At 36.1% G+C, this 13,726-nt stretch overlaps 1 protein-coding gene across 1 annotated transcript; it reads right to left on the minus strand.

Annotated features, from left to right (window-relative positions):
• Nucleotides 1-1,873: 1,873 nt before the first annotated feature.
• On the minus strand, nucleotides 1,874-12,372 carry LOC124358185 (aminopeptidase N-like). The gene is made up of 9 exons (XM_046810476.1): nucleotides 12,341-12,372; nucleotides 9,392-9,592; nucleotides 6,553-6,736; nucleotides 6,219-6,381; nucleotides 5,999-6,080; nucleotides 4,786-4,948; nucleotides 4,368-4,551; nucleotides 3,987-4,264; nucleotides 1,874-2,014 (listed from the first exon to the last, which is right to left on the minus strand). Exons 1-9 carry the CDS (start codon nucleotides 12,370-12,372, stop codon nucleotides 1,985-1,987), a joined length of 1,317 nt encoding a protein of 438 aa, XP_046666432.1. The 3' UTR covers nucleotides 1,874-1,984.
• Nucleotides 12,373-13,726: the final 1,354 nt, after the last annotated feature.

Below are 13,726 nucleotides of genomic sequence, written 5' to 3' on the forward strand. Positions count from 1 at the left end.
AAACCTCTGAATGATCATGTCCAGGATAGGATCCATGGAATTGTCTTGTTTTCCTACTTCAAACAGGAGATTCAACCGTTCATCAGCGCTTTTTATAAAGGAGTTGGAGTCGACTACATTCTTCAACATCCTGTAAATTCAAAATTCATTATTATGATATCCAGTACCTTGATGAAACAGAGGTCAAACTGGCTTCACGATATCAATTAGGCAGTTATATTTTACGAGTAGTGTAAAATTCTACCACTATGCTAGAATTCAAAGGCTTTTGCTTATTAATAGTGGGTTTATATAATAAAAAACATTGTTGCATTAACAAGAAATAGCTTTTGACTATATAAGAAAGTGGTATATAAATTAATAAAATGTTCACTGTAAACTTATAGCCTCAAACACCTCATATATTATCTAGAAGAGAAGTTTTTATTATTTCAAATGTTTTAAACGCGAATGCCTTTATAATTATTACGTAAATTTGTTATAATACACAAAATCAAATAGCTGTTTACAATGAAATAAATCTCGAGGTAAATTGTACCGCACACTTTGTACGAACATTATTAGAAATGAAAAACCGTGTGGGAATATGGGTGTTGAACGTAGAGCGAGTTAGGTAGTTAAATGTTTCTGATCTAGTCTGGGTTGACACCTCCCTACCCCTCAAGCATAACAAGGTCAGTCCATCAGTTCTATTTGTTTTGCCCATCACGCAAGAGTGGCCCTGTGTCATCAGCTCTGTCGTCATGTATGTTTTATGATTCAAATATCGCACTTTTTAGATTAGAAGCCTAATCTCATACCTGTGCACCAGCTGCCTGTTGGAAGTGCAGGCCAGAGCTGCGAGGTACTTCCCACCGTTCGTTCTCCGCTGCTGTCTGATACCCCTTGAGTACAAAGTGCCACACCTCGTCCTGGCCATCCCTCACCGCCGCACACAATAACACAGGCTTCAGGTCCAAAGGAATCCTGGAAACCGTATATTCGTTTAAGTCGTAATAATTACACAGTTAATTCAAGATATTTTTGTCGAGAAAAAATTCCATAGTACTCCTGGCAGCTGGTTTTGTAATTCTATACGATAACCCTGTTACGTTTAAATCTTTTTATATTTTGAGGTTTTAGTTTGGTTATATTGCATTGAAAATTACTGGACTGTTTGTTTTAACTGCAGGAAAGTAAAGAACTATTGAATATCAATTTTAACTATTAAAGTGTTAACATCATATGCTTCCGATATGGTTTCAAGTACCAAACACCCTATTATACATACGAACTTACTCTCTTATCAGATCTTCTGAATGTTGTATATATTATCGGTTTTCTTTCTTCATCGTCAGGAGTGCACCCGCATGCGTCATATAAATTCTGGAATATTCACAAATAATTTTAGGCATAAATATTTCCAGAAATTCGGATTATGAATGCCTCTATTCATCAGTGGGGGCTACGTTTAGCTCCTTACGCTGCTGTTTCCACATTGCTGGCAACGAAGGCAATGCATCGCGAGTGATATTACTTATGAGGTAACAGTAATATGAACCATTTCTAAGGGACTCACATAACAAAAAAACCAAGCGGACCGGCCTAATTTACACGTGACCTTGACATTAATAATATTACAAAATACCGGTACCAGCTTGAATAGTTATTTAACTTCTCAGTATTGACAGATTTAAAGGAGCCATACAACAACCGTTAATTGAATATTAAAAATATATGGCACAATGTTTTTACTCATTCAGCAGGTTACTCCCAACATAATTCAGGTGGTGTATAGGAATGATCATTGTATAGCATAACATCATAATAGATGAACTTCAACTCACTCAACATTTACTCCCGACATGAGCAGGTAGGCGGTGTCCGTGGCCTCCTTGACACATCGGGGATGCCGCAGCCCACAGGCGGAACTCTAAAATCTGCTTGCGGTGGAGCTCCTGGAGCAGCCCTCCTGCATCTCCAGAGAACACGATTCGACTAAACATCATTTCTCTACCAGGTTTAGAGAAAAGTGCTGCAACAAAAATGGTTGACATTTAACAGCATAAAACTTAATTAAACTTACTAAATATAAATTAAAGATTACTATTTACCAGATTTTCGCATGAAACAAGATGCTGAAGACACATCTCTTCTTTGTCCTAAAGGGACCTTCGGGCTGCTTCAGGAGAGACATAATATTCAGGATGTGTAATATATATATATATATATTATATATATATATCATATATATATTTACACATCCCCAAAGAAAAAAATCCAGCGGAGATAAATCAGGGGAACGAGAGGCCACTCTATTGCACCACGTCTTCCAATCCATCTGTGAAGGAATATTGTATCCAAGTATTCTCTAACAAGGAGAGCAAAGTGTGGTGGCACGCCATCTTGTTGGAAATAAATTCTTTGAAATTGTCGACCAAGAGCAGCTTGTAGTGCAGGAATTATCTCATTTTGGAGCATTGCTAGATACGAGTTACCATTTAAATTACCGTTGATAAATAATGGGCCCACAATTTGATTTCCTATAATACCTGCCCAAACGTTAAGTTTCTATGTATGCTGTGAATGACTCAATCTGCCACTTTCACATTCTAACAGTAGTTGTGTTATTGGTAATAATTATTGATTCCTGGCTTCGATTACTACATTGTCAGATAATTTGAGGGGAACATTTTTGAACAATTACTTTGATCATAGGTACTTAAAAATTGGTGTTTACTTGTAATACTTAATAATTTACATTGTTCAATTGTTTTAAAATTCAAATAGCTATAATCCACCTTTTGAAGTCCGGTTTGCGGCATTGTACTCTGCTAAGTAAGACCTTTAATTTGATACCAAACTTGACCTATGCTGCTATTTAAGAATTTTGTCTGACTCATTGTGGACCGTCCCCCAAAGGGATTATCCGGTCGGTAATTGGGCAGATGTGTGCGTTACTATCACCAGTAAGCACGTGTGAACTTTGGTATTTCTTTCTATTATGGTTCAAAAAATTAAAAAAGAGGTTCCAGACTTAATTGACACCCTGTATATACATATATATATATATATATATATATATATATATATATATATATATATATATATATATATAAACAGTGCTAGTAGTCTACTGGCTGTACCTGCCACCCTGCTCCTCTTACCCCACCTAGGATACACTTCCCCTTAAATACCTCACGGCTCCACGCGCGAACTGTTCAAATTCTAAATAATCCATCTACACATACCTTGAGGAAGTGTAGCGGGCATTATATCTAAGGGCAGCTGGGAAGAAAGGGAGGCTAGTTCTATTCCAGGTACCTCCCGGTAAAGCAAGCAGGAGTTAAGTTAGTACTTCCTCACAACGAGTATTTAGGCTTGCAGACCATCCATTTGCTATACACCAGACCTACCCAGATCAACCCTTTCCCCCCAATTTGCAGTCAGTACGTGCAGTCATTGTGTTGCCCAAGTGTAATACATTGGCTTTTTTATGTGCACAGTGGTATGTTCTCCTCACAAGTGGTAAGTAGTCAAAAGTATAAGTAAAATAATAGTGGCAAACATAACACTACAACTGTCATTGCAGATTTGTCGTCAAGAATCACCTAGGATGTTTCCGTATTCTAAAGCAATTGAGGATTGGCATATTCAGGAAGGTTTTTACTGAGCTGTGAGTACTTAGGCCAAATTTGTTTTAAATAATTGCTATAAAAATGTGAATTCTTACTATTTAATACCTTGAAATGAGATGGGTTTTTTTTTATTAATGTAGTCATTATTCATTTAATACATTGTTGTTTAGTTTACTGTTCAATGTAACTTAACGTTTTTAATGAGTCATACAGAATGTAATAACGAGTGTAAATGATTGATATGTACCCTAGAAGAGGTATTTAAATTTTTGGCACTTAACAAAATTAATTCCTAACATTAGCAAAAACTTTATAACACAATTTTATTGATGCAGAAAATGGAACTTGCTGAACAATAGACTTACGTACCTGAAGTGACAGAAGTGTACCAGTGTTGTGGAGGCGGGCCCGTAACCAGCTCAGCTCCTGTATGGCCACGTACCAAGGCAGGTATTCCGTCTCTCTGGTCAAGTACCGAGCCAACTGAAAGGGGACCGAGTAGTCCAGGTACCCGTGGCGCGCCAGGTCGAAGCTATCGTGCAGCAGCAGGGCTCGGTTCACAGGATGAATATCGGACAAGTCACAGTTCTGCAGGTCGTGAGTCAGGACCCGCCAGGTTACCGGGTCGTAATTTACTCGGTAATATCCTAATTTTAACAAACACATTTTACTGTCCGTTGTGGAGTATTTGGAAACATAAAATGGGTCAATGAGTTTTCACTTAATTTAGACAAAATGTAATAATTTTACCGGATTGACGAATGTTTAAGATGATCCAATCGTCAGGTTCGAGACACTCTCCCAGGTCCATGTGTTCCTGGTCTTCCATTAGCCACGTGGTCTCTGGATATTGGTAGTCCAGTTCAGATGATGTCGTGAAAGTAAGAGGGATCGTCCAACGTGCGTTTGTATCATCTTTGGCCAGATATTTCTCCTAAGGAATATAACCCAAGAAATGCAAACTGGCAAGTTCGTAGTAGGATTAGAGAGAGTGTGTTGAAATGTCGCTTTATAAGCGACTTACCGTTTAAAATATATTATTAATTACTACAATTAAAAGGTCTTAAGCAAATAAACTTGAAAATTTGAAATTTACAAAGTGCAAGACATAATAAATAAATTGTATTCTGTATATTCATAATTTTAAATTAATACTTTACGCTAATACCTGCTTAACAGAGATGCATCCACGATGATCGCGCTGAATCGTTACCAAAGGATAACCAGACTGGTGGGTCCAAGTGTACATGGCGGACTGAAGATCCACCGAAAGATCTGACACTGCTGCAAAACTTTGCCACAAGTCTTCTTCATCTACTGACCCGTATTCACTGAATACAGTCATAGTGGTATTAGAAGCGATTTTTACAAACTGGACACTGACTGATAGAACCAAATGTACAAATTAGCCTTACTAACTGATAAAAGTAATAGAAATTATATATACTATGAAATTAGAAAAAAATTGAAATTGAAAAATTGAAAAGAGCCATTTCTCAAAAACAAGACGAATTTAAATAGGGTCAAAATATGTAACTTTCAAAAACAATCCAAACTGTGGTAGTAAATTTGGGAGTACTTAATCATTGATTTAAATAAATAAAGAATTTTGGCCTTTTGGAATCCACTCTACAGAATAACTTGTGGAACAAGCTATAGTAGTGAGATAAGCTATTGAATTTTTTTTTTTAAATATTGCAATTAGGTATTGACTGGCTGCGCTAAGGAAGCAATACGATTCCCCTAAAAAACCCAAACATAAAAAAATCCCAAAGGTACACAATGATATTTCGATAAAAACTATGAAAATCTAACATTTCCCGGAGGTAAAAGAAATTGTTCTTCAATCGATTAACATATGCATAGCAAATTTAGAATCAGGTAATTGGTTCTCGTTAGCGAAGGCTCTCTCTCTCTCTCTCTCTCTCTCTCTCTCTCTCTCTCTCTCTCTCTCTCTCTCTCTCTCTCTCTCTCTCTCTCTCTCTCTCTCTCTCTCTCTCTCTCTCTACTCTCTCTCTCTCTCTCTCTCTCTCTCTCTCTCTCTCTCTCTCTCTCTCTCTCTCTCTCTCTCTCTCTCTCTCTCTCTCTCTCTCTCTCTCTCTCTCTCTCTCTCTCCCTCATTCTCTCTAGTTGTATGAATCTTGGTTTTTATCAATAGATGAAAATTCTATTTAGTTACAGATCTATGGAAAATGGTTATTAAAATGGTGATTCTTATATCTTAAATCTTTGAATTATTTTACCAAAGATTTGTTTATGTCCAATTCTTAACTGACATAACACATCATCAATGATTATATACAATCTGTCATTATTACATTGTATGCAACCCCAAAACTACGGGCAGCTTTAAACGCATCTTTTGGAAGTGTAGCACTTACTTATCTGTTACGTATTGTACGATTGCTTCTCTAAAGATGTCTGGAGCCATTAAGTAGAAAACCATTCTCATTATTGCAGCACCTGTAAAATATAACAAGGCCACGGTTTTAAATAATAATGTTATTTAGATAACTTCTTATCAAAATCGGTTTAATTGTATTTTTCCAAACTGTTTACTATTGGAGACTAAATTGCCACTTGTGTGTTACCGCATTGCACCTTTAAGGTAAGTGACCTCGCTGAAGGCAGCGCTCCCTATCGATTCTTGTGGGAATGGCTCATTGTTCGTCAGCGGTTTCTGCTCTTTGGTGGTATCAACAGCTAAAATCATGTAGAGCTGAGTAACGAATATGTTGTCGAATACTTTCCATGTCGGTTGCATCTGAAACAGATGGTATTATCATTTATTGTAATACTTATGTGAAGGATTTCATAAGTTTCATTATTATTAGTCTTCGTAAACTAGTTATTCATTGAACTTTTGAGCCATTGATGTACGACCTCGTGACTGATTATGTAAGTTATCTCGGCCTTATCACGTGTCATTGCATACCTTATCAATAACGTAGAAATGGAAGAACGTAGCTACGCCCTCGTTGAGCCAAGTAGTGTTCCACCACGCCGTGGTGACCAAGTCGCCCAGCCATTGGTGTACGACCTCGTGACAGATTATGTAAGTTATCATTTCCTTCTGGCCCCATGTCGACACTCCTTCCTCCCACAAAAGGACTTCCTTTCTGCAAGAAAATGAAATGCAGATTGATTAAATTGGTAAAAAGCGGTATATTTGTTTAGCTTTTTGTTGAGACAAAATAAGCCTACATGATAATATTTATATACTATCTGATGTCCGCAGCTTTGCGAAAAATTTTCTAAATCATACTTCATAGTTTACTTAATATAATACTCACTGATATAATATGACATTTTTAAACGTAAGAAGGCATAAATCATATACATATTACTTCCGTATTAATGATTAGAATGATAAAAGGTTAAGGAAATTTACGACTGAATCTTATACCAGGGTTTGGCGCGAATCAACTATATTCGTTGAATCAACTAAGTTTGCCTCGTTGTCCAGCGTAGGAAAATGTATTCATTGGTTGCGGAAGCCTACTTCGGTCGAACAGAGTACTCCCAGCCCTTATAGCCAACTTACGATCCAAGGTATTTCTACTGCTATAGTTTAGTTTGCATTATGGTCCTGATAAATACGTATAAGTAGATATATAAGTAGGACTGAGGAGCGTACTTGGTCACAAAACGTCTTCTTCTAGTGATTTAAATTTACTCCCGATTCGTGGTTTCACATTCGAGCATACCTAATTGCCCCGACCAAGAAACTATATACTTTATTATGTATCGGAAACTTCTTTGGTCCAAAATGTTTACTTCCAGCTCTTGTGAAACTGCTTATGACCAAATATTGAAAAGTTTAATGTGCCTTGTCCAGGCGAACTACGGTAAAAATCATCTACCCCAGATGTATGGGGAAAACCTTTCTACGATCACACAAAAAAAACTCTCTTTTCTTTGTTCATGCGAAATTTCAAATTAATCGTTTATAGTAGGTTTTGCATTACAGAAATGGTAATTTTTTTCGGATTTTAATCTAGGATAGAATGACTCTTTGAGGTATGATAATCTTCATTTCTCTGTACTTCCTCTTTTAGAAATGCCATATCAAGAAAGCTAACCAATTTTTTAGACCCTTAAGTGCAAACATTCACAGCTTCGTATGACTTTATACCAACGCTTAAATAGTACCCAATGGATAATTCCATCTTTATTAGACTCGGTAATCCGACTTTGGCTAAACATAATTCTAAATATATACTAAAATATTAAGGAAAGTTTTCAAAACAATTCTGATATTTCACACTATTCAAATATACTTCTGCCTGACGATTTAATTAAAAGTAATCCTGAATTATCGGATTAAATTTCAACAGTTTTTTATGGTTTTGGTGAGCTGGCTGATTATTTATAATAACCGTCTGAGGACCAAAGAGAATTTAAGAGGACCATTTACTCCTGTCCATCAACATACAATAATTGGAAGTAAGAAGCAACATGGCCGGTAGCGTTGCTGCCAGACTCCAAGAAATAAATAGCAACTTAACAAAAAATCTTCTTTTAATGTCATCATCTTCAAAACAAGAATATGTCAAGAGTCCACTATCATACATTTATTTTAGTAAAAAAAAAAATAACAGTTTTGGTTTCGCGTTTTTACATGTTTTACATATTTTCTTGCTCGTCTTTCTCGCCCCGTAATAACAATAAAAGTGCTTCATACATTCACAATTATACTTAAATTATAATATCACTATAAAAATCTAAATTTAGGTCAGTTTTCCTTGTACAAAATTCATTACTACCATTTATTAAAATACTGCACTAGGTGATCCACGTTCAATACTGTTTGAAAGCGTGTTAAGACCACGCCTTTGAATGAGTCAAATTACAATAACCATAATGAGGTTCAATTAAATAATGTTACAAAATGTAACACTAATTTTCAAAAACGCAGTTATGTTACGTAGCCTTAAATACCTGTAAAACTAAAATCTACCTGAAACTGTATAGTCGATAAAAATAAAATGCCCAGTTGCAATTCATGTTTAGTGAAGTCACAACTAATATTAAGACAATCTCCAATGACAGCTATATCGGTGAATAATTATCGAATAAATGTATTTTTTGTTACTCTTCTGGTGCTTAATGTGTTAGTCCTTTTAGTATTTCCAGTGAATACTAAACAAGACCTGATGGAACGTTAATTTCGTACCAAGCTGGCTTACGAATTCTGTTAAGATTTTTATATGAACAAGTTTGGTAACAATTACAATATGTATTCTATATTTTCCTAATAAAACGGTGTTACTAGGTATTTTCAGGGTTTTACCGATATTTTCTTGATAGACAATTTGATTAGAATTTCATTTATTCACATATTTATAAGTTACAAACAATTAAGAAGTTTTATAAATACATATCATACACACACACGCCCACACACACACACACACACACACACACACACACACACACACACACACACACACACACACACACACACACACACACACACACACACACACACACACACACACACACACACACACACATTTATATGTGTATATGAAATTCAGTGTTTTCAGCATATAAACATTGAAAATATACTATAATTACTAACTTGTAGGTTATGGCTCCCCAGTTCTCCATAGCAACAGTGTTTGAGAGTTTGTGTTGGGATGTGGTCCAGTTTAGGTAAAGCGAACTCGACATCGAAGTACCTGTCGGAAACAAAACATAAAATATTTTTTTTAATTTATATCTAGATAATGTATTTACCCTATACCATGTACAGATTTATGGTAATTTACCTCTCGCAATGCTCCAGCACTGCTATGCTGACGTTGAGTGCCAACTGAGCCTCGTGAAGACGGCTCCTGGGGGCCCACACGGAGTTGTTCGTGACGCTGTCGCTCAGAGTCAGGTAGTCACACATGATCAGCACCAACAGGTAGGTGGACATCGGGGGAGTCTCCTCAAACTCTACCCATGTCTGGTTGTCATCCTGTAGGCTTAACACAGATAATCCTTTGAATAAACTTACAGAATAAAATTTGAGCCATTAGGTCTCTTACCAATCTAATGAATCCAGAAATGATTCGTTATTATGTAATCAAATAATATTTGTCTACACTTTAAAAGTAAGAATTATCACTACGAGGGATCAGCTAAGCACTCGGTGGTATAACAACGGTAAATGTCACAGCTTTAGCTCTGCACCAATTGAACTCCTACGCAGTAAAGTTGCTCTGATGTACTTGGTATTCAGCCTATTGTTCAAATGTGGTCAAACTTGGGGAGGGTTAAATTATATCCCCGGCACTGGCAGAGTTTCAATAGATTCGGCTCTTCAGATTCAACACTGACTAACTTTGTAAGTTCACCTGGCCATAATTTGTTTGATTTACGAGTTTAGGAAGTTATTGGCTCATTCATAACTGTTTCATACCACACAATTATATTCACACGGTGTTTTACAAAGGAATGTGGTGTAATGACAACCGTGGATGTCAAAATAAATTATTGAATATTTATATACTTGTAGAAGTTTATAGTTAGTTGAATGGTCACTTGCTGCATTTGAAAAATATACAAAATAGGGTTGGAATTGTGACATTAAATGCAGCTTTATAAAAATACTCTTAGGGTTTTTTAACAATAGCATTTATAATACCTGTATGAAAACAAAGTTCGTTGAAAAGTAAGCGGTAGCTTACACACTGTAACTGTTTCTGTCACGTACTCGTATTTTGTTTTAGTAACATCAGATTTAGGTTTCGTTTAATATCTAAATGACCTATAACCCATTAAGGCAAATAATTAAGTCAATTAGGCCCAGTTATAAGTTGATGCACATTTATTATTATTGTATACTAGCTGTTACCTGCGTCTTCACACGCAATTTTCAAAATCGGAGTTTTAATAATATTTAGTAAAAGCACTTACTTTTGTGGAATGCTATATCATTTTTCAAGCGTAAGTAGACATAAATCAGATACATATTATTTCTGTGCTTATGCTTAAGAGTATCAGAGTGTAACCTGACTCTTATATAACTACATACTTATGTAGTTTTCTCGTAATCCTACTTTGGTCAAAAAGCGTCTACTTCCGGCTATTGTAATCTGATTTATTTCTATAGTATTTCCAGTGCCATAGATTAGTTTTCCTTGTTATATACTTATGAAGAAAATATATATACGTAATACTGAAAAACCTGTTACGGTATAAAAAGGAAATCCTACCTACTTCCTATCTACTTTCGGTATAAGGGGATAATTCTTATTAAGTTCATGCAACTTTCCAAAATTATAAGGTTTTGCGTTATGAAGTATTGCTGTTTTTCAGACCGTAGTACGGGAAAGAATGGATCGGTCATGTTCATTTCTCTATTTTCCAATAAGCCACTGTTAAAATGCATATCGTCATGTCAAGGAAGCCCACCAATTTTGAGTACCAAAATTCACAGCTTTGTTCATCAATGTGGGCTTTATAGTAGGGTTTATATAATATTTACAATGCATTAGATTCGCCATTGGTTCAATCTACAGGGAGAGCTACCTAATAACTTTTTATTTGGTATCTGCATTACACTGTTGATCAAGCACTGCATAATCAATATTTGGTGAAACTTAAATATCAGCAGATGTTTCACCCTAATTTTTGAACTTTGAAAGTGTCAACAGCTCTTTAGTGTAATTTAAATTTAGATTACAAAACATACGTAAATACTAAATTTTTCAGAATTCCAAACTATTCCCGGTAATGTTTCTTATCTTTCTTTTCTTTTAAGCCTTTCGCAGATTTCATTGAATATTTTTAAAATAAGTATTAGCCAAATTGGTTCCAGCCGTTCTTGAGATTAGTGCTCTCATGTTGCGATTCATTTTTATTTGTAAGACTATAGGAATGAATAAACCGTGCTGTGAGGCACGTGATCTACCATAATAATATATGCATCGTTAAAAATAATAATCCATAAAAATCATAAAAAAACAAAATTCTCAAAGGAACACAATTCACAGCACGATCCTAAGGTCTGACCTAGTAACTGCCATTTATTTCTTAAATCGGAACACTAGCGTACTTTGTCTACAGGTTCTTGTACTAACCTCAATGAGGTACCCAGCAGGGATCACTTCTGGCTGGGTTATACCTTTCGGTTGAACCTACCACTAGGCACAGCAAAAACCGATTTGTTACTTCAATCTGGGCAACCTTATGGATCCAGGAGTGGCATATCACTAACCGCAAATGTCGAGATTCTGGGGTTAATGGGCAATTCGACAGGTCTAGTATACTGTGATAGATGACTGTTGGAGTTGGTGGGGTTTGTTCTCTAACCTCATAGGTTCTTGCTAGCCTCAACAAGGGTGTGCCACCCCCTGCCTACTTTGACTGGAGAGGCTGGTTCAGAGCTGGCCTCCCCTTCTTGCGGGGGGACATGACTTTGAGATCTAGTGCCCTAATTTTCCTCATGGATCTCGATAGGAGGCGGCCCCTACTCCCTAACCTTCCCCATCCTGAATATTCTGTCACTCCGGAAGCAGTGCAAAGGTTCTTACAGGACTAAGTGCAATTTATAAGCTTCTTGTCCTAAGAGAACAAAAAAAACCCTCAATGAGGCGTCTCGATGTGGATTTTCCTTGGAGAATCCTTGTGAGCTATTCATTGCTGCTGTGAATGTCAGATGAAAATTTAGACTAAAAGATAACAAACCATTTATTACCTAGAAGATAAAAAAAAGACTCACGGCTTACTCTGGGTGGGAGAGAGCGGAGACCGGGGGCATGTTTGAAATCACGGTGGGGAAGTGCTGGCGGGCCACCCTCAGCAGGAACTGGGCTTTGTAGTGGGGCTCATCGAAGCAGGGGAAACATCATACGGGCATGGTTGGGCTGGAAGTGTGTCATAAGGATCTCACTGCAACATATATCGACAGTTACTCACTTCGTCTTAGTTGTTGTCAGAAATGTTAATATGCCCATCAAGAGACTCATAAACAGCAATCTCCTTATAGCCTGCCTAGTCCTCAATACACGCTTTAAAACCCTAACTATAACTGAAATCAGGTTAATTCAGCGCAGCAAATAAATATTTCAAATTCTGGGTATCATTAATACATTTTTTGTTCACAACTATTTAACCTCCTAAAAATTTAAATACCACAATTTTTTTTAGCCTTCTAAAATTTCTTCAATAATAATGTATTCGATACTGAACTGCTTAAATCCATGTTTTGGAGTTTTTATTTTATAGAAATAGTTTTCTTAGAGTAGACATAATTATTCTTAGAATTTTATAAATCTTGTAACTTTACTTCTAGTAATAAGAAAAATATTTTTACACAAGTGAGTAAAAATATTATACAGGGTGTTTGAAAAGTATGGGTACGGCTTAATATTTAAAAACCCATAGGAGATAACATCTATAAACTTTTCACAGTGTCATATGCTATGTAAACTATTTTTCCTTGCTATTACCATGACATGCCAACCATGGGGGGACGGCCCACAGAGGAAAACATGGAAATCTTAAATTGAAGCATGGGTCGAGTGATACCTCATTTGAAAGAGCTCACTTAGTAGAGTTGAATGCCGCAAACGCATCTCAAAAGGTTTATCCAATCAGAAATGGCGGCTTGTTTTAGGTACACATTGTGAAGTACATTATGCGCTGCCATTGGTTCTGACTGGATCGTCGTATTCTGATGCGGTAGGCGGCGTTTCACTCTACTAACCAATGTGTTTTCAACTGACTTTTTTAATTAGCAAATTATGTCATAAATTTATAACACAATAAATAAAACACAATAAATACCAATGGTTTACCAATACCAGGAAAAATAGTTTACATAGCCATATGACACTGTGCAAAAGTTTATAGATGTTATCACCTATGGTTTTTAAAATATTAAGCCGTACCCATACTTTTCAAAACACCCTGTATTATAGAGTGAGTGTTGTTTTAAAATTCAAACTCAGTTACACTTTTGTTTTACCAAGGTAAATAAATTATGTTCAATTTAATTTACAGTTTTAATTCTAAATTCTGTAATTATCTTGGTCGATAATGTTTTTATTTTCATCGTGTGATAACATGGTACAGAGGTACCAAAAAAGTATATTTCATTATGAGTGGCTGTT

This window comes from Homalodisca vitripennis, chromosome 3 (assembly GCF_021130785.1).
Source record: "Homalodisca vitripennis isolate AUS2020 chromosome 3, UT_GWSS_2.1, whole genome shotgun sequence".
NCBI classification, from domain to species: domain Eukaryota; kingdom Metazoa; phylum Arthropoda; class Insecta; order Hemiptera; family Cicadellidae; genus Homalodisca; species Homalodisca vitripennis.